The sequence below is a fragment of the Heterodontus francisci genome, chromosome 4, assembly GCF_036365525.1.
Source record: "Heterodontus francisci isolate sHetFra1 chromosome 4, sHetFra1.hap1, whole genome shotgun sequence".
Lineage (NCBI taxonomy): Eukaryota > Metazoa > Chordata > Chondrichthyes > Heterodontiformes > Heterodontidae > Heterodontus > Heterodontus francisci.
Window position 1 is genome coordinate 38,826,054 of NC_090374.1, and position 24,198 is coordinate 38,850,251.

The 24,198-nt window shown below is 44.8% G+C and overlaps 1 protein-coding gene across 1 annotated transcript in view; it reads left to right on the forward strand.

Moving 5' to 3' along the window:
• Window positions 1-24,198, forward strand: part of LOC137368640 (solute carrier family 22 member 4-like) — a 211,657-nt gene that overhangs the window by 181,682 nt on the left and 5,777 nt on the right. The window contains exon 9 of the mRNA XM_068028780.1: window positions 676-858. Within this exon, the coding sequence (XP_067884881.1) occupies window positions 676-858 (183 nt within the window). The remainder of the gene's footprint in view (window positions 1-675; window positions 859-24,198) is intronic.

A 24,198-nucleotide genomic window follows, 5' to 3' on the forward strand; every position in this document is an offset into this window, starting at 1 on the left:
GTCACTGGGTCAAAATTATAGGATTCCCTTCCTAACAGCACTGTGGGTGTACCTACCCCACATAGACTGCAGTGGTTCAAGAAGGCAGCTCACCACCACCTTATTAAGGGCAATTAGGGATGGGCAATAAATTCTGGCCTTGCCAGCAATGCTCCCATCCCATGAATGAATTTTTAAAAATTCCCATCCTGAGTTACTTATCAGCACTTTAGTCTCCAGGAGAGTAAAGAACAATTAGATGTTTTTTTTTACTGTTTGCATGGGTATTATTTGTCCAATTTCCACCATCTGAATGTGTTTTTACTTTGTTTTCTCCAAGTTGGCTGCCAAAGCAGAGGCAAAACGTTGTGCAACCCATGGCATCTGTGCATATGTCAGATGCCAATTAACACTTTGTATGTGCACAGTAGGCAGTTGAAGGAGGAAAAGTTATAATTTTTGCCTCCCAGTGCAAATGTAGTGTACCTTGCGTCACAATCGTACAGCCAATAACACAGCAAATTGGTTATAATATTGCAGTTGTTTCTCAAAAAATGGCTCCCTGCAAGTATGGCTCACCATAGGAGGGTTCGTGGAATTATGCAACAAGTAAAAATACATTGAAGTTGTTGCACTTGTACCATTTTGAACTGCCTTTCTGCACATATTAAATGCTCCTTAATTTGGTTTTCACAGCTTTTCATCTTCTGACAACAGTGTTAGTGATGATTGGAAAATCAGGTATTACAATAGCCTTTGCAATAATCTACGTTTTCTCTGCTGAGCTATATCCGACAGTGGTGAGGAACATGGGGATTGGAATGTGTTCCATGTCATCCAGACTTGGCAGTATAATCTCCCCATATTTTGTTTATCTCGGTAAGTGAGGAGTTGAAAAATTATCTAATGTGTTTTTTTTTAAAGTCTTGGACAATGTTTTTAGGCATGATAGCTCATCAGGAAGACACTAATAATAGAATTTGAAGTATTTAGCTGGGAATTCCCTTGGAACTGCTTACGCTCCACCACAAGAACTTTGCTGGAAGAGTGGCAGAAGTTACGGTGGCACAACTGATGCAGCTCCAAGGAAATTCTCAGCCAATGCTTCATTTTTATTGCTATAATTTAACATCAACTTAGGAACATAGAAAAATACTTTGAACCTGGCATGCATTTTATCTGACTGGTATATATATCCTGGGCAGGATTTTGGTGGCCAAATGGTGGTGAAAACTGAGGCAGGCATGATTTTCTGACAACGACCGTTGTGTTAGTTTCCCCACACCGTTCCAACAGTTGGCAATTTTTGTGATGAAGGGGGAAGACGGAGTCTGGCAACCCGTCCAATTCCGATCAATGAATATTTAAGCCTCTTAACAAGATTGTTGTCTGCAATTTTTGTGGAAAGGTATGGAATCCATGCTGGATCTGGAACAGGCCAAGTGGAAGGAAGCGGCAACACAGCAAGGAGCCAGTTATGGCTCTGCCATTCAATGGCATGTGCTCATAAAAGGGTGCATGGCTGAGAGGGAAATCATCCATTAGCAGATAGCTGCCAATGGGTGAGCGGTCAGGGTAGAAAGTGGTCTGTGTGCACTCAACAGTTCTTGCCAATTTACTTTCATAATCAATTTTCTCTCTTTATTAGTTTTTTAGTCATCCACTGCTGTTTCCTAAAAAATTCCCAATCCTCTGGCCTACCAATAGTTTTCGTCTCTTTCTCTGCCTTAGTTTTTGACCGACTTTGTTAACCACAGGTGGTTCATCCTTCTCATCGAGTCCTTTTTGAACGGGATAAATTTTTGCTGAGCATTATGAAATATCTGCTTAAATGTCTGCCACTGCTCATCCACTGACCTTCCCCTTAGTCTATTTTCCCAGCCCGCTTTAGACAGCTCTTTCTTCATACCTCTATAAGTGCTCTTGTTCAAGTTGAGGACACTGGTTTGAGACCCGAGATGTTTGCCCTCAAACTGAACTTGAAATTCTACCATGCTGTCGCTACCCCAGAGAGCATCCTTAACTATGATATCACTTATTTATCTTACCCTAATTACACATTACCAGATCTAAAATAGCCTGTTCCCGGGTAGGTTCTGCAACGTATTGCTAAGTAACAATCCCTGATGCACTCTCCAAATTCATCTTCCATGTTACCTCTGCCAATCTGATTTGTCCAGTCAATATGCAGATTAAAATCACCTATGACAATTGTAGTGCCCTTCTTACATACCTCCATTACTTCCCGATTTATACTTTGTCCTAGACGGCTCCCAGCCGTGACTTCTTCCCCTTGCTATTCCTTATTTCCACCAAAATGGTGAGAGATTGCAGAACTCTGAGATGCAGAGAGATCTGGGTGTTCTCGTGCATGAATTGCAAAAGGTTGGAATAAAAACAAACAGCAATAGCTTCTATGGGTATATAAAAAGAAAGAGAGTAGCTAAAGTGAGCATGGGACCCTTGGAGGATGCAACTGGAGAACTGATAATGGGAACAGGGAAATGGCAGATAATTTAAACCAATATTTTGCATCGGTCTTCACGGTGGAGGGCACTATAAACATCCCACAGATATCAGATAAGCAAGGAGCTAATGGGAGGAAAGATCTTGTAACAGTCTCTATCACGAGGGACAAAGTATTTGACAAACTAATGGGACTAAACACAGACAAGTCGCCAGGACCTGGTGGCCTGCATCCGAGGGTTTTAAAGGAAGCAGCTACAGAGATAGTGGAGGCATTGGTTGAAATATTCCAGAACTCACTGGATTCTGGGAGGGTCCCAGTGGATTGGAAAACCGTTAATGTGACACCCCTGTTCAAGAAGGGAGGGAGACAAAAAGCAGGAAACTATAGGCCAGTCAGTCTAACATCGGTCGTTGGGAAAAATGCTGGAGTCCATTATTAAGGAAGAAATAGTAGGGCATTTAGAAAAGCTTAACGCAATCAAACAGAGTCAACATGGTTTTGTGAAAGAGAAATCATGTTTGACAAATGTGCTAGAGACCTTTGAGGATATAACAAGTAGAGTTGATACAGGGGAACTGGTAGATGTAGTGTATTTAGACTTCAGAAGGCATTCGAAAAGGTACCACATAAAAGATTATTGTACAAGATAGGAGCTCACGGTCTTGGAGTAATGTATTAGCATGGATTGAGGATTGGTTAACTCACAGAAGACAGAGAGTCGAGATTACTGGGTCTTTTTCAGGTTGGAAAGACGTAACTCGTGGAGTGCCACAAGGATCAGTCCTAGGGCCTCAATTATTTACTATCTATATTAATGATTTGGAGGAGGGGACAGAGTGGAATATATCCAAATTTGCTGATGATACAAAAATAAGTGGCGGGGCATGATGTAATGAGGACATAAGGAATCTGCAAGGGGATATAGATCGGTGAGTGAGTGGGCAAAACCTTGGCAGATGGAGATAATGTAGGAAAGTGTGAGGTCATGCACTTCAGTGGGAAGAATCAAAAGGCAGACTATTATTTAAATAGAAAGAGACTTCAAAAAAGTGCAGCACAGAGGGATCTGGGTGTTCTTGTGCATGAAACACAAAAAGTTAGCATGCAGGTGCAACAAGTAATTAAGAAGGCCTTTGGAATTTTGGCCTTTATTGCTAGAGGGTTGGAGTTTAAAAATAGGGAAGTCTTGTACAGGGTGTTGGTGAGGCTGCACCTGGAGTACTGTGTACAGTTTTGGTCCCTTTATTTAAGAAAGGATATACTGGCATTGAAGGCAGTTCAAAAGAGATTCACTAGATTCCTGGGATGAAGGGGTTGACTTATCAAGAACAGCTAAACAGGTTAGGCCTTTATTCATTAGAGTTTAGAAGAATGAGGGGTGGATCTTATTGAAACATACAAGAATCTGAGGGGGCTTGACAGGGTAGATGCTGAGAAGATGTTTCCACTAGTGGGGGAATCTCAAACTAGGGGACATAGTTACAGAATAAGGGGACTCTTAGATATGAAGGAATTTCTTCTCTCAGAGGGTAGTGAATGGCTGGAATTCTCTACCCCAGAGAGTTGTGGAGGCTAGATCACTGAAAGTATTTAAAGAGGAGTTAGATTTTTGAAATATTGGGGAGTTGAGTGCTTTGGGAAGCTGGCATGAAAGAGGAGTTGAGGTCTGGGGCAGATCAGGCATGATCTTCTTGAATGGTGGGGCAGGCTTGAGGGGCCAAATGGCCTATTCCTGCTGCTATTTCTTATGTTTTTATTATGCTTTTTTATTCTTCCTGCCAAAATGGACTATTTCACATTTTCCCACATTATACTCCATTTGCCAGATCTTTGCCCACTCACTTAGCCTATCTATATCCCTGTGTGGACTCATTATGTCTTCTTCACAACTTACTTTCCTACCTATCTTTGTGTCATCAGCAAATTTAGCAACCATACCTTTGGTCCTTTCATTGAAGTTATTTATATAAATTGTAAAAAGTTGAGGCCCCAGCACTGATCCCTGTGGCACTCCACTCATTACAACTTGCCAACCAGAAAATGACACATTTATGCCTACTCTCTGTTTCCTGTTAGCTAGCCAATCTTCTATCCATGCCAATATGTTACCCCCTACACCATGAGCTTTTATTTTCCGCAATAACCTTTGATGTGGCACCTTATCAAATGCCTTCTGGAAATCTAAGTACAGTACATCCACCAGTTCCCCCTTATCCAAAGCACATGTTACTTCTTCAAAGAACTCCAATAAATTGGTTAAACATGATTTCCTTTTCAAAAACCATGTTGATTCTGCCTGATCACCTTGGAAGCGCCCTGCTGCAATGTCTTTAATAAGAGTTTCTGACATTTTCCCTATGACAGATGTTAAGCTAACTGGCCTGTACTTTCCTGCTTTCTGTCTCCTTCCCTTTTTGAATAAAGGAGTTATATTTGCTATTTTCCAATCTAATGGAACCTTCCCAGAATCTAGGGAATTTTGGAAAATTAAACCAAATGCATCAACTATCTCACTAGACACTCCTTTTAAGACCCTCGGATGAAGTCCATCAGAACCCAAGGACTTGTCAGCCCGCAGCTCCAACAATTTGCTCAATACCACTTCCTTGGTGATTGTAATTTCCTTGAGTTCCTCCTTCCCTTCTATTTCCTGATTTACAGCTAATTCTGGGATGTTACCTGTATCCACAATAGTGAAGACCGATGCAAAATACTAGTTCAATTCATATGCCATCCCCTTATTTTCCATTATTAATTGCACAGACTGACTTTCTATAAGACCAATGCTCACTTTGTTAACTCTTTTCCTTCTTAAATATGGATAGAGATTCTTACTATTTGTTTTTCTCTTTCTCGCTCGCTTTCTCTAGAACTTTCATTTTTCTCTCCTTATTCATCTTTTCATCATTCTTTGCTGTTTTTTATATTCTGTCCAATCTTCTGACCTGCCACCCATCAATTCTATGCTTTTTCTTTAAGTTTATTACTATCTTTAACTTTTTTAGTTGACTATGGATGATGGGTTCTCCCCTTGGAATTTTTCTTTCTTGTTTGAATGTATGTATTCTGTGTATTCTAAAATATCCCCTTAAATGTCTGTCACTGCATCTCTGTTGACCTATCCCTTTACCTAATTTGCCAATTCACTTTAGCTAGCTCTGCTTTTATGCCCTCATAATTGCCTTTTGTAAGGGCGTTGAGGTCAGGGTTGGCTTTTTGAGGAGAGGGGTGATGATGGCAGATTTAAAGGAGAGGACAACACCTGAAGGGACAGAACCATTTACAACATTGGCTAACATGGGGACCAGGAGGGGAGGTGGAGTGCTCAGCCGTTTAGTAGGAATAGGATTGAGGGAACAGGATGCGGGTCTCATGGAGAAGATGAGCTCACAGATGGCATGAGGGGAGGTGGGGAGAAACAAGAAAAAGATACAAGTTCAAGGCTGGGGGCGGGGTAGGGGTGCAGGTGGAGCATTATAGGAAGCTTGGCCAGGTGGGCTAAAGGAAGGGAGGGACGCAACAGAGGCAGCTGATCGATGGGCTCGACCTTTCTAAGATCCATGAGATTCTTGCACTTTTTATTGGAGGTGAGGGTGGAGGGGACAGGGCAGAGGGGTTTAAGAAGGTGATTTGTAGGAGAGAAAAGATGTTATCTTTGCATTCCAGGATGATGCAGTTTTAGCAGATGACCGCAGGATCAGATATTGTTTCAAGTGGTCCAGACAAATCTGCCAATGGATCGTTAAACCAGTTGTCCGCCATGTCCTTTCAAGTCTGCATCCCTTGGACTTAAGGGAGCAGAGATGAGGGTTTTACCAGGGTCAATAGCAAGGGTGAGAGAGACTCATCTTTTTACTGGGGACTAGGGTATCAAAAGTAGAGGTGAGGATGCAGTTGAGTAAATCAGTAGCTGCAGAAATGTTGTGGTGAACAGAGGGCCAAAGGCTGGAAAAATGCAACCACAGTAAGTGCTTTCTGCATGTGTGAGTTCGGTTTCCTGACAGTTGCCACGATGCCATTATCTTCTGGCAGTCCAGGGTTCTGCAGCACTTCATGTCACCACCAAAACTCTGCGGATGGATTCTAGGGGACAAGGGATATCGCTTGAAGAGATGGCTACTCATCCCTTTATGTGACCCTGAGATAGAGGTGCTACAACCAAAGCCATTTGCTCACAAGGGCCACCATTGAGCAGGCCATCAGGCTTCTGAACATGTGGTTCCGATGCCTGGACCTGTTGGGTGGTGCCCTGCAGTACACTCCTACAAGAGTCTTGCTCATTGTGGTGGTCTGCTGCACACTCCATAACATAACCCTCCACAGAGATGTGGACCTTGAAGTGGGTGAAATGCCAGATGGACACAATTCATTGTAGGAGGAAAAAGAGAAGGGTGATGCACAGCTGAACGATGCCCATGCTGTGCAGGGAGGTGGCCAGAGTTATCATAGGGGTCAAAGCATTCATCATGTTGGTGTGGAAGCCAGTGCACATTTGATCCAAGCACATTTCCCTGAGTGCTGCTCATCCAGCAGGACTGCATGCTCTGGCACTCACTTTGCTCTAACTGTGTGAACACATCATTAAGCACGCAACTTTGAATAGTTCCATTCTTACTGACAATGCATTGTTTACTTTTCTCTGCTTGCAGCTGAGATGCCCGTAGCAGTCATCCTCGTCTTGGGAGTGTCCGTAAGGGCATCTCCAGAGGATGCTGCATCGGCATCAATATAGGGGCAGCCTCCATCACGGGGCCCTGCTGCATAGATGGTCCCTGAGTCAGAGAGGCCAACGAGACCACTGATGATAATGACGCCCTGTGAGGGGTGACACCCTCATCCTCATCGGTGACTGCCACAGCCCTTTTATGACACTATGGATCACTAAAGGAGACCACCAGCTGGGCTCCATCTGGCATCCACTCCATGCATCTTTGCACCATCAGTGCCACTGACCACTCAATAATACAGAACATTGCAAGCATTCTGTGCATGTCAGTGCGCTGTTCCTGCATTCACTGAGCGCTGCCACATATGGCTCTCCAGCAGCTCGGCCAGTGTCTCAATGGAGAAACTCATGAGTTCAAATTCCTAAGCCATGGCAGTGCACGTGAGCTGAATGGACTCCTCCATTCTCAGCCCACCACTCCACATTGCCTTAGGGAACTCTGACATGTCGAACACATCGCACGCTGCTGGTCAAAGTGGTGCAGGTTTGCTTGTGACTCCTGAGGCTTTGCATCTGTGCCCAGCTGAGCATGACTGTGTTTGTCCTCCATCCTCCAAGAGGAACTGCCCACAGCTGCATCAGCTTCTCTCTCACTCGTGATGTTCTCTTCACCCTTTCTAATCGTGCTCGAGAACCTACCGATATGAGTGCATCAGCGCTGGTGGAGGGTGCGCTTGAATGATGTGACGGTGCTGACTGTGTGGCTTCCATGTCATCTGAGGTTTCTGTGGCCCTGGCATTATCCCCTTCGCAGCTGGTCCTGTAGGAGACATAAGAAGATCATGAGAGCTCGCCTCTGACAGCAGGTGCCTCTGCAGAGCTGAGGCCTCCCGATAGAGCTGAAGTTTTGACATGCTGTCGGAGGGGAGGTGTGCACTCCATCCCCTTCATCCATAGAATTCAATATCTTTTCACCCTTTTCTTCAGGTCGTCCCATTTCTCCATTGCCCACTTCCTCAAGCGACGCCACCCTTGCGATATCAAATGTCACCTCCTCCATTGCAGTACGGATGGTGAGCTGGTGCACTCCTCCATCTTTATGAGCCTTCTCCCTGGCTCATTGTGTGCCCTTTCTCCTGCAAGGACAAAGGAGAGAGAGAGAGATAAGGTAATGAGGGCCTCTCTTACCAATTCCAGTGCCTCATTTAAATGAGATGCTGCATTTATCAGAACAGCCAGCACCTCAGTAGTGCCAGGGAATTGAACCTTGCTTAAGGGTAAGTAATTATCCTGGAACACATCTCTCCCATACCTCAGACTGCTCAGCTGGTGTGTGTGCTGGTTGCTGCAGACTTCTTTTTAATTATTTCTTGGGATAAGGGCGGCACTGGCAAGGCTAGCATTTGTTGCCCATCCTTAATTCCCCTTGATAACTGAGTGGCCATTTCAGAGAGCAGTTCAGAATCAACCACATTGCTGTGGGTCTAAAGTCACATGTAGGCCAGACCAGGTAAGGACGGCAGATTTCCTTCCCTGAAGGACATTCGTGAACCAGATGGGTTTTTACGACAACCAATGACAGTTTCATTACTGACACCAGCTTTCAATTCCAGATTTTTATTAATTAATTGAATTTAAATTCTACCATCTACCATGATGGAATTTGAACTCTTGTCCTAGGGCATTAGTCTGGGCCTTTGGATTAGTAGCTCAATGACACCTTTATAAAGCTGTTGGTAGCCCCCAGCTGGAGTAATGCATCCAGTTCTGGTCACCACACCTCAGGGAGGATGTGAGGGTCCTTGAGAGGGTGCAGAGGAGATTTACCAGAATGATTCCAGGGATGAAGGATTTTAATTACAAGATTAGGTTGGAAAAGCTGGGTTTGTTCTCCATAGAACAAAGGAGTTTGAGGGGAGATTTAACAGAAGTGTAAAAGATTATTACAGGCTTAGATATGTTAGAGAAGGAAAAACTGTTCTCTTTAACAAATGGTAAAAGGACTAGGGAACACAGATTGAATGTTTTGGGCAAAATATGCAAGGGGAATATGAGGAAGCACTTTTTTTTACACAGCGGGTGGTAATGACCTGGAACTCACTGCCCGCAAGGTTGGTGGAAGCGGAGACAATCAATGCGTTCAGGAGGAAGTTGGATGGCCATCTGAGAGAAGTAGACTTGCAGGGCTACGGGGATTAAGCCAGGGAGCAGGACGGACTGCATAGCAATGTGGAGAGCTGGCATGGAGGCGATGGGCTGAATGGCCTCCTTGTGTGCCGTCTTGCAAGTAAGGCAGATGAATTGAGGGCATTGATTAACACATGGGAATATGATATTTTTGCTGTCACAGAGACATGATTGAGGGAAGGGCAGGACTGGCAGCTCAATATTCCAGGGTATAGAATCTTCAGGCGTGACGGGGGAGGGGGGGCAGTGGGGGTGTAAAAGAGGAGGTGGCATTGTACTGTTCATCAAGAAGTCAATTACTGCAGTAAGGAGGGATGATATCTTAGAAGGTTCCTCAAATGAGGCAGTATGTGTAGAACTTAAAAACAAAAAGGGGGCAGTCAGTTTGCTGGGAGTGTACGACAGGCCCCCAAACAGTCAGGGAGAGATCGAGGAGCAGATATGTAGGCAAATCTCACAGAGGTGTAAAAATAATAGGGTAATAATAGGAGGGGATTTCAACTTCCCCAATATTAACTGGGATAGTCTTAGTGCAAAAGGCTTAAAGGGGGTGGAATTCTTAAAGTGCATCCAGGAGAGCTTTTTGAGCCAGCATGCAGAATGTCCTGCAAGAGAAGGGGCAGTACTGGACCTAATCCTAGGGAATGAAGCTGGACAATTGGTAGAAGTGTCAGTGGGGGAGCATTTCAGGGATAGTGACCATAACTCTGTAAGATTTAAGGTAGGTTATGGAAAAGGACAAAGATGGACTGGAAATAAAGGTACTAAATTGGGGGAAGGCCGATTTCAATATGATAAAACAGGATCTGGCCAAAGTGGACTGGGAGCAGCTACTTGTAGGAAAGTATACATCAGACCAGTTGGAGTCATTCGAAAGGAAATAGTGAGAGTTCAGGGCCAACATGTACCTGTTAAGGTGAAGGGTAGGACCAAAAAGTCCAGGGACACCTGGATGTCAAGGGATATAGAGGATTGGATCAGGGGAAAAAAGGAGACTTATGGCAGATTCAGAGGGCTGAAAACAACGGAGGCCCAAGAGGAGTATAGAAAGTGTAGGGAGGTACTTAAAAAAGTAATTAGGAGAGCAAAGAGGGGGCATGAAAAAACACTGGCGGGCAAGATAAAGGAAAATCCCAAGGTGTTTTATAAGTATATTAAGGACAAGCGGATAATCAGGAAAAAAGTGGTGCAAAGTGGCAATCTGTGTGTGGAGCCAGAACATGTAGATGAGGTTTTAAATGATTACTTTTCATCTGTGTTTACTATGGAGAAGGACGATGTTGGTGTCGAGATCAGGGAGGGGGATTGTGATCTTCTTGAACAAATTAGCATTGAAAGGGAGGAGGTATTAGCAGTTTTCATGGGCTTAAAAGTGGATAAATCCCCAGACCCAGATGAGATGTTTCCCAGACTGTTATGTGAGGCAAGGGAGGAGATTGCAGGGGCTCCGACACAAAGTTTCAAATCCTCTCTGGCCACAGGAGAGGTGCCAGAGGACTGGAGGACAACAAATATGATACCATTATTCAAGAAGGGTAGTGGGGATAAACCAGGTAATTACAGGCCAGTGATTCTAACATCAGTGGTGGGGAAACTATTGGAAAAAATTCTGAGGGACGGGATTAATCTCCATTTGGAGAGGCAGGGATTAATCAAGTATCGTCAGCATGGCTTTGTCATGGGGAGATCATGTCTAACAAATTTGACTTAATTTTTCGAGAGGTGACTAGGTAGCTGAGGGTAAAGCAGTTGATGTAGTCTACATGGACTTCAGTAAGGCTTTTGATAAGGTCCCGCATGAGAGATTGGTCAAGAAGGTAAGGGCAATTTGGCAAATTGGATCCAAATTTGGTTAAATGGCAGGAGGCAGAGGGTGATGGTCGAGGGTTGTTTTTGCGATTGGAAGCCTGCTACCAGTGGTGTACCACAGGGATTGGTGCTGGGACCCTTGCTGTTTGTAGTGTACATTAATGATTTAGATGTGAATATAGGAGGTATGATCAGTAAGGTCACAGATGACACGGAAATTGGTGGTGTCATAGTTAGGGAGGAGGAAAGCCTTAGATTACAGGACAATATAGATGGGCTTGTAAAATGGGCAGAGCAGTGGCAAATGGAATTTAAACTTGAGAAATGTGAGATCAAGCATTTTGGGAGGACTAACAAGGCAAGGGAATATACAATGGATGGTAGGACCCTAGGAAGTACAGAGGGTCAGAGGGACTTTGGTGTACTTGTCCATGGATCACTGAAGGCAGCAGCAACAGGTAGATAAGGTGGTTAGGAAGGCATATGGGATGCTTCCCTTTATTAGCCGAGGAATAGCATATAAGAGCAGGGAGGTTATGATGGAGCTGTATAAAATGCTAGTTTGGCCACAGCTGGAGTACTGTGTACAGTTCTGGTTGCCCCGCTATAGGAAGGATGTGATTGCACTGGAGAGGGTGCAGAGGAGATGCACCAGGATGTTGCCTGAGCTGGAGCATTTCAGCTATGAAGAGAGACTGGATAGGCTAAGGTTGTTTTCCTTGGAGCAGAGAAGGCTGAGGGGGGACCTGATTGAGGTACACAAAATTATGAGGGGCATAGATATGTTAGATAGGAAGAAACTTTTTCCCTTAGGGAAGGGGTCAATAACCAGGGGGCATAGATTTAAGTTAAGGGGCAGGAGGTTTAGAGGGGATTTGAGGAAATAAAGTTTCACCCAGAGGGCGGTTGGACTCTGGAACATACTGCCTGAAGGGGTGGTTGAGGCAGGAACCCTCTCAACATTTAAGTATTTAGATGAGCACTTGAAATGCCATAGCATACAAGTGCTAGAAAATGGATTAAGATAGGTGCTTGATAGCCGGCACGGACACGATGGACCGAAGGGCCTGTTTCTGTGCTGTATAACTCTATGACTCTATGACATCATCACTATGCCACCATCTCCCCTGTCATCTGGATGTCACATTGCACTCACCTTGCCAGAACGAAGATCATTGATAAAACCTCTTGTGGCACTGCACCCAGGTCCTCCTCACAATACTGTGGCTGCTCACTTCCTCTGCCACCTCCAGCCAGGCCTACTTGATTTGTCTGGGTGGCCTTCTCCTGCCACTGTCCAGGAACAAATGCTTTTCTCTCACCACCTCCAACCACACCTCAAGGTCGGCATCACTAAAGCTTGGGCTGCCCCGCCACGAGTCCCTGGCCTCTGCTGTTCCACGTCCTCGCTTCTCCCTGCCATTGCATTGCAAGACAACAGCCACAATAATGGCTGCCATCATCCCTTTAAATCGGGCCCCCACTTTCAGCCTTCCACCACCTCCCTGCGCTCACCGCCACTAATTGATCGCCAAACCTACCCTCGCTAGACCACTCGGGCTGACCTCCGGGAAGATCACTTCCTGTAACTGTTTCCCCCTCAGAGCGGGATCAGGACCTGGAAATGGCACTGACGTCGGGGTCCCGACCTCATATTGGAAAATCCAGCCCCTTGTGTTACAATTGCTGTGCCACATTGCAGGCTACTCTTCAAAAGTTTGTATTAAAACACATTTCTTTCTTTAGACAATCTCAAATTTTGCATTCATAAAATAGCAACAATTTGCAACTTAAAAAATAAAGGACACAAGGATAAATTTGTGAGGAATGATGCCAATGGAGGCTGGGTCATAGAATATTTTTAAGGCGGAGGTAGATAGATTCTTGTTAGGCAAGGGAATCAAAGGTTATTGGGGGCAGATGGGAGTGTGGAATTCGAGACACAAACAGATCAGCCATGATCTTATTGAATGGTGGAGCAGGCTCGAAGGGCCAAATGGCCTACCTCTGCTCCTTATTCGTATGTTCGTATACAAACAATATATAATGCAGAAGCATTCAGGAAATTCTTCCAAGAAAAGAGAAGGTGAAGTCATCAAATAGTTCCAAATATTTGTTGAAAATCCTTTTGCCCATCATTCAGATTTCTCCAAAGAGCTGAACACATACTACAGGGATAAAAACAAGAAATGCTGGAAATACTCATACAGGTCTGGCAGCATCCGTGGAGAGAGAAGCAGAGTTAATGTTTCAGGTCAGTGATCCTTCTGACCTGAAACGTTAACTCTGCTTCTCTCTCCATAGATGCTGCCAGACCTGCTGAGTATTTCCAGCATTTCTTGTTTTTATTTCCGATTTCCAGCATCCGCAGTATTTTGCTTTTACATACTACAGGGAAATGTCCTTGACAATGCCTGTGCCTTTACTAAAAGCCTGACCTTTTAGATCATGCAGGTTCCCAGACCCAGTACTGTTAGCTGAACAGTGGCTGTATAAAGGCTACAGTTCCTAACAAATTCGAGATATTTTTCTTTTTGATAGTAACTTGCATTTATAAAACACATATAGCGTGGAAAAATTCCCGGGCATTTCACATATAGAACATGGAAACAGGAGCAGGCCATTCAGCCACTTGAGCCTGTTCTGCTGTTCAGTTAGATGATGCGCTGAACTGTACCTCAACTACATTTAGCTGCCTTTGCTCCATGGCTCTTGATATCATTCCCCAATAAATATCTATTGATCTCATTCTTAGTAATTTCAATTGACCGTGCCTCCACAGCCACTAAAGGGAGCAAGTTCTAGATTTCCACCATTCTTTGCGTGAAAATGTGCTTCCTGGTTTCAATAATAAATGGCCTGTCTCTTTTAAGGTTATACCCTCTTGATCTGGAATCCCTACCAGAAGTAGTACTTTCTCTCTATTGGAGAATCATAAAATCAAAGAAACTTACAACACAGAAAGAAACCATTCAGCTCATCTTGCCTGCGCTAGCTCTTTGAAAGGGCAGTCATGCTTAGTCCAATACTTTGAAGGTCATTTTTGCTGCCTTGGAGTTTTTTTTGCCTTTTATCTGCACTTCCCAGCTGTCAGCCTTCACAGCAGCATAGGAGGTGCCAATGCAGTGCTACCTTGAACCTCATATGAGGAATGTGAGAAGCAGCAACAGCCTTCTGCTCAACCCCCTGTTACTCCACAGGACAGAGGGGATGAGCACAGTGCTCCAGCTTGCAGGGTTCCAACAACACAGGATTCACAGGCAGAGGTTTAGCTTCCAAGACATGACTGAGCACCAATGCCTCAGGAAGCTCAGACTTTCCTGTCAAGTGGTCACTGACATTTGCAGCCTGCTAGAAGCAAACCACCTGCCAAGTGGACCAGCTGGGCACGCATTGCCAGTGGCAGTCAAAGTCTCCACAGCCTTTAATTTCTTCACCTCTGACTCTTTCCAGGAATCAGCTAGTGTTATTTGTTGAATCTCTCAATCTGTTGCCTGCAAATGCAAATCCCAGGCAGCAGATGCCATGTTTTCCAGGGCCGGCACTTATGTGCACTTTGCCACAGAGTGGGGACTCGGATTTGCTGTGCTGGCTGGATTCCCACAGGTCCAGGGAGTCATAGATTGCACACATGTAGCAATCAAGGTGCCCTCAGATCACCCAGGATTCCTCGTCAACCAAAAGGATTTCAGTCCATCAATGTTAGGGGCACGATAGCATAGAGTAATCCAAAGGCTAGGACTAATAATGCAAAGACATGAGTTCAATTCCCACCATGGCAGCTGGGGAACTAGACAAAGGAAGTTTCTGGTTTCAAATGACATTTATTGTACATTCAAAAACTATTGTAGAAAGCTGACTATAAACAGGCCACATTCTTTACATACTGAAGTCAGTGGTTCAATGTGAGCATGGAGCAACCTGCAACTGTCTGTTTCTTCATTCCCTGTCTCTGTGCTGTGAACACCACATGTTTAGATGCAGCTCTCTCTGCATCAACAGAGTTTGTTGGAATTGTCAGACAGCACCGTGCTAGCCCTGCAAGTTGGGAGATTCTGCATTCCATAGAGTTCCAAAACTGCAGCACAGGCAAAGTACAATGTCCAGCCTACAGTTCCTGTCAAAAAAGTCAGGAAATGCATCAAGAGACTTTAAATACACCATCAATAGGTACATTTGTGCAGGGTCAAAGATATGCACAGCTTTCAGGAAAACCACAGAAGGTTGTTGAAATCTGAGTTGCTTTTTCTTCACCACTTAACTCTTCCCCATAACAGTAATATTGTTTGAGCTTCTTTGCCATGCAAGAGAACACCGGCTGAGCATAGGCATTTAATTCAGCATCAGAGTGTTGTTCATTTGACAGTGCTTCAGCGCTGAACAGTAGAACAAAGAACAAAGATAATTACAGCACAGGAACAGGCCCTTCGGCCCTCCAAGCCTGCGCCGATCCAGATCCTCTCTCTAAACATGTCGCCTATTTTCTAAGCTTCTGTATCTCTTTTCTTCCTGCCCATTCATGTATCTGTCCAGATACATCTTAAAAGACTCCATCGTGCCCGCATCTACCACCTCCGCTGGCAATGCGTTCCAGGTGCCCACCACCCTCTGCGTAAAGAACTTTCCACGCATATCCCCCCTAAACTTTTCCCCTTTCACTTTGAACTCGTGTCCTCTAGTAATTGAAACCCCCACTCTGGGAAAAAGCTTCTTGCTATCCACCCTGTCTATACCTCTCATGATTTTGTACACCTCAATCAGGTCCCCCCTCAACCTCCGTCTTTCTAATGAAAATAATCCTAATCTACTCAACCTCTCTTCATAGCTAGCGCCCTCCATACCAGGCAACATCCTGGTGAACCTCCTCTGCACCCTTTCCAAAGCATCCACATCCTTTTGATAATGTGGCGACCAGAACTGTACGCAGTATTCCAAATGTGGCCGAACCAAAGTCCTATACAACTGTAACATGACCTGCCAACTCTTGTACTCAATGCCCCATCCGATGAAGGAAAGCATGCCGTATGCCTTCTTGACCACTCTATTTACCTGCGTTGCCACCTTCAGGGAACAGTGGACCTGAACACCCAAATCTCTCTGGACATCAATTTTCCCCAGGACTTTTCCATTTACTGTATAGTTCACTCTTGAATTGGATCTTCCAAAATGCATCACCTCGCATTTGCCCTGATTGAACTCCATCTGCCATTTCTCTGCCCAACTCTCCAATCTATCTATATTCTGCTGTATTCTCTGACAGTCCCCTTCACTATCTGCTACTCCACCAATCTTAGTGTCGTCTGCAAATTTGCTAATCAGTCCACCTATACTTTCCTCCAAATCATTAATGTATATCACAAACAACAGCGGTCCCAGCACGGATCCCTGTGGAACACCACTGGTCACACGTCTCCATTTTGAGAAACTCCCTTCTACTGCTACTCTCTGTCTCCTGTTGCCCAACCAGTTCTTTATCCATCTAGCTAGTACACCTTGGACCCCAAGCGCCTTCACTTTCTCCATCAGCCTGCCATGGGGAACCTTATCAAACGCCTTACTGAAGTCCATGTATATGACATCGACAGCCCTTCCGTCATCAATCAACTTTGTCACTTCCTCAAAGAATTCTATTAAGTTGGTAAGACATGACCTTCCCTGCACAAAACCATGTTGCCTATCACTGATGAGCCCATTTTCTTCCAAATGGGAATAGATCCTATCCCTCAGTATCTTCTCCAGCAGCTTCCCTACCACTGACGTCAGGCTCACCGGTCTATAATTACCTGGATTATCCCTGCTACCCTTCTTAAACAAGGGGACAACATTAGCAATTCTCCAGTCCTCCGGGACCTCACCCGTGTTTAAGGATGTACATCCATTACTTTATTTTAAGCTTTGTGGATTGTGATGTATCGAGATTCAAACCAAATGATTAAATCCATTAGTCATACAGCATTCTTGGCAACAAACTGAACCACCTCAGTAAGCTGAGCATCGTTTAAAAGGTTTACAATGTCTGTTAAAACCTGTATTTTCAGTGTCAGTATGAGCTCTCTTCTGAGAAGAAGTCTGAGTAGTATTTCAGGTGAGCTGAATGATACTGTAATACCCGAAACCAAGAATTCCAACATGTAATTACTGACTCTGGAGGAAGGGTGATGTTTTGTTCCCCAAATTCAACTATTTCAGCCGCATTTGCAATGTGTTGCCTGCATCGAAGCTTGCAGCTAGGGCAGTGTTTGAAGATCCTTTTAATGTAGCTGACCAGTTTGTCAACTTTACCAAACCTGCTTTTCTCCAGCTCACTGATGAGATATTATATGTACATTACATGTAATATGGACAGCATCAGGCATCACACCTTGGAGCACAGATTTGAAAGATTTTGTCATGTAAGTTGCATAACCACATGCCACGTGCTGGTCAGAGTAGAAATAGCAGGCGATATCGGATGAATACGTGGCTGAAGAGATGGTGTGAGGGGGAGGGTTTTAGATTGCTGGGATGTTGGGACCGGTTCTGGGGGAGGTGGGACCAGTACAAACTGGACGGGTTACACCTGGGCAGGACTGGGACTGATGTCCGAGGGGGAGTATTTGCGAGAGTGGTTGGGGAGGGTTTAAACTAAAATGGCAGGGGGATGGGAAACTTTGCAAGGAGTCAGAAGAGGGGGGATCAAAGACAAGAACAAAGGACATTAAGGGGAATAAGAAAAGTGATAGGCAAAGAAATCAAAGGCCAGAATCAAACAGGGCCACAGTGAAAAATAATGGGATGGGGACAGGTAATGTTAAAAAGACAAGCCTTAAGGCTTTGCGCCTTAACGCGCGGAGCATTCACAATAAAGTGGATGAATTAATTGCGCAAATAATGTAAACGGGTATGATATAGTCGGGATTAGGGAGACATGGCTGCAAGGTGACCAGGGATGGGAAATTAACATCCAGGTGTATTCAGTATTTAGGAAGGACAGACAAAAAGTAAAAGGTGCTGGAGTTGCATTGCCGGTTAAAGAGGAAATTAACGCAATAGTGAGGAAGGATATTAGCTCTGACGATGTGGAATCTGTATGGATAGAGCTGAGAAACACGAAGGAGCAAAAAATGTTAGTGGGGGGTTGTATATCGACCCCCAAACTGTAGTGGTGATGTTGGGAATGGCATTAAACAGGAAATTAGAGACGCATGTAATAAAGGAACATCTGTAATTATGGGTGACTTCAATCTGCATATAGATTGGACAAATCAAATTAGTCACAATACCGTAGAGGAGAAATTCATGGAGGGTATACGGGATGGGTTTCTGGACCAATACATTGAGGATCCAACTAGAAAACATCCCATCCTAGACTGGGTATTGTGTAATGAGAGAGGAATAATTGACAATCTAGTTCTGCGAGACCCCTTGGGGATGAGCAACCATAATATGATAGAATTCTTCATCAAGATGGAGAGTGATGTAGTTGATTCTGAGACTAGGGAACTGAATCTTAATAAAGAAAACTACGAAGGTATGAGGTGCGAGTTAGCTATGATGGATTGGCAAATGTTACTTAAAAGAATGACAGTGGATAGGCAATGGCAAATATTCTAAGAATATATGGATGAACAGCAATAATTGTTTATTCCTGTCTGGTGCAAAGGTAAAATGGGAAAGGTAGCCAAACTATGGTTTACAAGGGAAATTAGAGAGAGCATTAGATCCAAGGAAGAGGCATATAAATTCGCCAGAAAAAATAACAGAGCTGAGGATTGGGAGCAGTTTAGAATTCAGCAAAGGACGACCAAAGGATTGATTAAGAAGGGGAAAATAGAGTATGAGAGTAAGCTTGCGAACAATATAAAAACTGACTGTAAAAGACAAATGTAGGTCCCTTACAGTCAGAAATAGGGGAATTTATTATGGGGAACAAAGAAATGGCTGACCAACTAAATGCATACTTTGGTTCTGCCTTCACAAAGGAGAACACAAATAACATACCAGAAATGTTGGGGAACACAGGGTTTAGTGAGAGGGAGGAACTAAAGGAAATCAGTATGAGTAGAGAAATGGTGTTAGGGAAATTGATGGGAGTGAGGGCCAATAAATCCCCAGGGCCTGATAATCTACATCCCAGAGTACTTAAGGAAGTGGCCCTAGAAATAGTGGATGCATTGATGCTCATCTTTCAAGATTCTATAGACTCTGGAACCGTTCCTACAGATTGGAGGGCAGCTAATGTAACCCCACTATTTAAAAAAGGGAGGTAGAGAGAAAGCAGGGATTCATAGACCAGTCAGCCTGACGTCGGAAGTGGGGAAAATGTAGAGTCCATTATCAAAGATTTTATAGCAGAGCACTTGGCAAACAGTGGTAAAATTGAACAGAGTCAGCATGGATTTACGAAAGGGAAATCATGCTTGACAAATCTACTAGAATTCTTCGAGGATATAATGAGTAGAGTTGATGAGGGGGAGCCAGTGGATGGCCTTCGACAAAGTCCCACATAAGAGATTAGCATGTAAAATTAAAGCACATGGGATTGGGGTTGGTGTATTGCGATGGATAGAAAACTGGTTGGCAGACAGGAAACAAAGAGTAGGAATAAATGGCTCTTTTTCCGAATGGCAGGCAGTGACTAGTGGGGTACTGCAGGGATCAGTGCTAAGCCCCCAGCTATTCACAATATATATTAATGATTTAGATGAGGGAACTAAATGTAATATCTCCAAATTTGCAGATGACACTAAACTGGGTGGGAGGGTGAGTTGTGAGGAGGATGCAGAGAGGCTTCAGGGTGATTTGGACAAGTTGAGTGTGTGGGCTAATGCATGGCAGATGCAGTATAATGTGGATAAATGTAAGGTTATCCACTTTGGTAGCAAAAACAGGAGGCAGATTATTATCTGAATGGCTATAAACTGAGAGGGGAATATGCAATGAGACCTGGGTGTTCTCGTACACCAGTCGCTGAAGGTAAGCATGCAGGTGCAACAGCTGGTAAAAAGGGCAAATGGTACGTTGGCCTGCAAAGTGAGAGGATTCGAGTGCAGTAGCAGGGATGTCTTGCTGCAATTATACACGGCCTTGGTGAGGCCATGCCTGGAATATTGTGTGCAGTTTTGGTCTCCTTATCTGAGGAAGGATGTTCTTGCTGTAGAGGGAGTGCAGCGAAGGTTTACCAGACTGATTCCTGGGATGGCGGGACTGACGTATGAGGAGTGATTGAGTGGGTTAGGATTATATTCGCTGGAGTTCCGAAGAGTGGGGGTTGGGGGGAATCTCATAGAAACCTATAAAATTCTAGCAGCACTTGACAGGGTAGGTGCAGGAAGGATGTTCCAGATGGTCGGGGATATCCAGAACCAGGGGTCAAAGTCTAAAGATATGGGGTAAACCTTTCAGGACTGAGATGAGGACAAATTTCTTCACCCAGAGAGTGGAGAGCCTGTGGAATTCGCTACCACAGAAAGCAGTTGAGGCCAAAACATTGTATGTTTTCAAGAAGGAGTTAGATTAAACATGACTTATCACAAATAATTGCAAAAGACTCGCATGCATTAATCTGAGACTTCATCTCCTTAAAATGTGTCTCAAAATCCTTCGGTAGGTAGTCCTGTCATAGTTTATTTGCACTTAGCAAGCAACCACCATTTTGCACTTTACATTGAATAAATACCCATAGCTTTGGGTGATCAAGATTTTCCAATGTTATGTTGTCTCTTGCAAAGCATCCACAAGTTCCATTGTAAGCAACCGACACTTTTCTGAGCTCTCTGTCAACTTCTTAAAAAGAGATGAAATTGGTGCTTGTGTTTTTGCATGTTCATTTTCCAGCAGTGCGGTGTCAGTTGCTCTCTTTCTGTTGTGATGGCTTTCAGACTCTCTGTGGTGCTGAACAGTTAACCACCATTTTGTGATCCAATGAAACATTGCAGTTTGAACAGCACAGTATTCCATCATCAGCATGCTGAATTTGGCTTCCAAATTCTTTCACTCGATGTGCTGCAGTAATGGTTCTGGCCGTATTTGATCTGCTCATTCTGGGAATCTCGCTTGTCTGCTCATACTTGAGACTGCTTGAGATTCCCAGGGAGCCGCCATGATGCTTTCATCCTCAGCCAGTCAAGTTTTCCACAGGTATTCACACCTTGAAGCAGAGTTAGCGGATGGCTCCTAGGAGACCAGGGCTACCCTCTGAAGATGTAGCTAATGACACCTGTGAGGAGCACTAACACTGATGTTGAGGAAAGGTACAATAGAAGCCACGTGAGCACCAGCATTGTACCTGAGCAAACAATTGGGATGCTGAAAATGTAATTGAGGTGCCTGGAAAGATTTGTTTGCTCCTGCAATGGTTTCCAGAACAGTCGTGGTGTGTTGCACCTTGCACAGCATTTTGCAGCAGTAAGGACTGAAGTTCCAACAGGATCAAGGTGATGACTGCTCAGCATCTTTGGAGCAGGAGGAGGAGGATCCTGATGTGACAAGAGCACCTCTAGCTGCACAATTAGCTCCCAGGTTTGCCTGCGACAGGCTGAGTTCGGCACTCTTCAGTTCATCTGAGTCAATGCAGCCAACTGGTACACCAATTCTGAAACCACTGTGCACCTGCCGCACCCAGAACTAAAGCCTGATTTGGGTATAAAATTAAAACTTGACCCAGGCCCAACCCGAACCCGAGTCCTTTAATTTTTTTTCGCGCCCGACCCGACACGAATCTCCTTCATCCGTTCTGGCAACAGGCTATTCCTGCAGCTGGAGTTGTGGGGAATCATGGGTAAGCCTGATCCCATGACTTCCTGGAAGCAGCTGTGTCCAGCCCGACCCAAGCCGAGCCCGAATGCTGGACTCGGAATTTCAACCCGACACGACCCGAACCCTACACATGTAGTCGTGTCTAGTTGGGTTCGGGTCGGGTAGCCAGGCTTTACCCAGAACTCAGCACAAGGCACTCCTAAAAGCAACAATCTACCCATTTCATCGACGTCCATTGCACGTCTTTTACTCTTACCGTACCATTCTTCACAAGGCAGAAGGCCACTTGACAGCCTGCGGGCTAAAATGGGGAGGAAGAAACAATGGAGCTTTGAACCACGTTTTATGTCTCATAAATATGAAAAGAAATATGACAATGCAACAGAATGTTAAAAACCCAAATTGAATGCCTTTGAACAACTACAAATCCTTTCTCTTGCTTTTCCTATTACTCTTATGTGGTGCAACCCTTGTGGCTTCAGCAAGGTGAGAGGCAGCCTGCTAGTTCTTTTTCACTCGTTCACGGGATGTGGGTATTGTTGGCAAGGCCAGTATTTATTTTCCATCTCAAATTGCCCTTGAGAAGGTGGTGGTGAGCCACCTTCTTGAACCGTTGCAGTCCATGTGGGGTCTGTACACCAACAGTGCTGTTAAGAAGGGAGTTCCGGGATTTTGACCCAGTGACAGTGAAGGAACAGCGATATAGTTCCAAGTCAGGATGGTGTGTGGCTTGGAGGGGAACTTGCAGGTGGTGGTGTTCCCATGCATCTGTTGCCATTGTCCTTCGAAGTGGTAGAGGTTACAAGTTTGGAAGGTGCTGTCAAAGGAGCCTTGGTGAGTTGCAGCAGTGCATCTTTTAAATGTTACACACTGCTGTCACTGTGAAGGGAGTGAATGTTGAAGGTGGTGGATGGGGTGCCAATCAAGTGGGCTGCTTTGTCCTGGATGGTGTTGAGCTTCTTGACTGTTGTTGGAGCTGCATCCATCCAGGCAAGTAGAAAGTATTCCATCACCCTCATGAATTGTGCCTTGTAGATGGTGGACAGAAAGTGGGGAGACAGGAGGTGAGTTACTTGCTGCAGAATCCCTAATCTCTGACCTGCTCTTGTCGCCACAGTATACATGTGGCTAGTCCAGTTCAGTTTCTGATCAATGGTAACCCGAAGGATGTTGATAGTGGGGGATTCAGCGATGGTAATACCATTGAACATCAAGGGGAGATGATTAGATTCTCTCTTGTTTGAGACAGTCATTGCCTGGCACTTTCTGTGGCGTGAATGTTACTTGCCATCTATCAGCCCAAGCCTGAATGTTGTCCAGGTCTTGCTGCACCTGAACATCGCCTGCTTCAGTCTCGGAGGAGTCATGAATGGTGCGGAACATTGTGCAATCATCAGACAACATCCCCACTTCTGACCTTATGATGGAACGAAGGTCATTGCTGAAGCAGCTGAAGATGGTTGGGTCCAGGACACTAGGACACTATCCTGAGGAACTCCTACAGTGATGTGCTGGGACTGAGATGATTGACCACCAACAACCGCAACCATCTTCCTTTGTGCGAGGTATGACTCCAACCAATGGAGAATTTTCCCCCTGATTCCCATTGACTCCAGTTTTGCTCGGGCTCCTTAATGCCATACTTGGCCAAACGCTGACTTGACGTCAAGGGCAGTTACTCTCATCTCACCTCTGGAATTCAGCTCTTTTGTCCATGTTTGAACCAAGACTGTAATGAGATTAGCAGCTCAGAGGCCTTGGCGGAACTCAAACTGAGCGTCAGTGAGCAGATTATTGCTGTTTAAGTGCCGCTTGATAGCACTGCATAACCTCTGCATCACCAACTTATTCTTTCACACTAAACCCTGTCACCAGGTTTCTTGGAGGCACCCAAGATCACGTCATTGACACCAGCTGGACCTCATCGTCACAAGGCGAGCCTCTTTAAACAGCGTTCAAATCACACACAGCTTCCACAGTGTGGACTGCGACACCGACCACTCCCTGGTGTGCAGCAAGGTTAGCCTCAAACCAAAGAAACTGCATCACTCCAAGCAGAAGGGCCGCCCGCGCATCAACACTAGCAGAATTTCTCATCCACAGCTGTTACATAAGTTTCTAAATTCACTTGAAAAAGCCCTTCAAAACACTCCCACAGGGAATGCAGAGACCAAGTGGGCCCACATCAGAGACGCCATCTATGACTCAGCAATGACCACCTATGGCAAACGTGTGAAGCGGAATGCAGACTGGTTTCAATCTCATATTGAAGAGCTGGAACCTGTCATAGCCGCTAAGCGCATTGCACTGCTGAACTGCAAGAAAGCCCCCAGCGAGTTAACATCCGTGG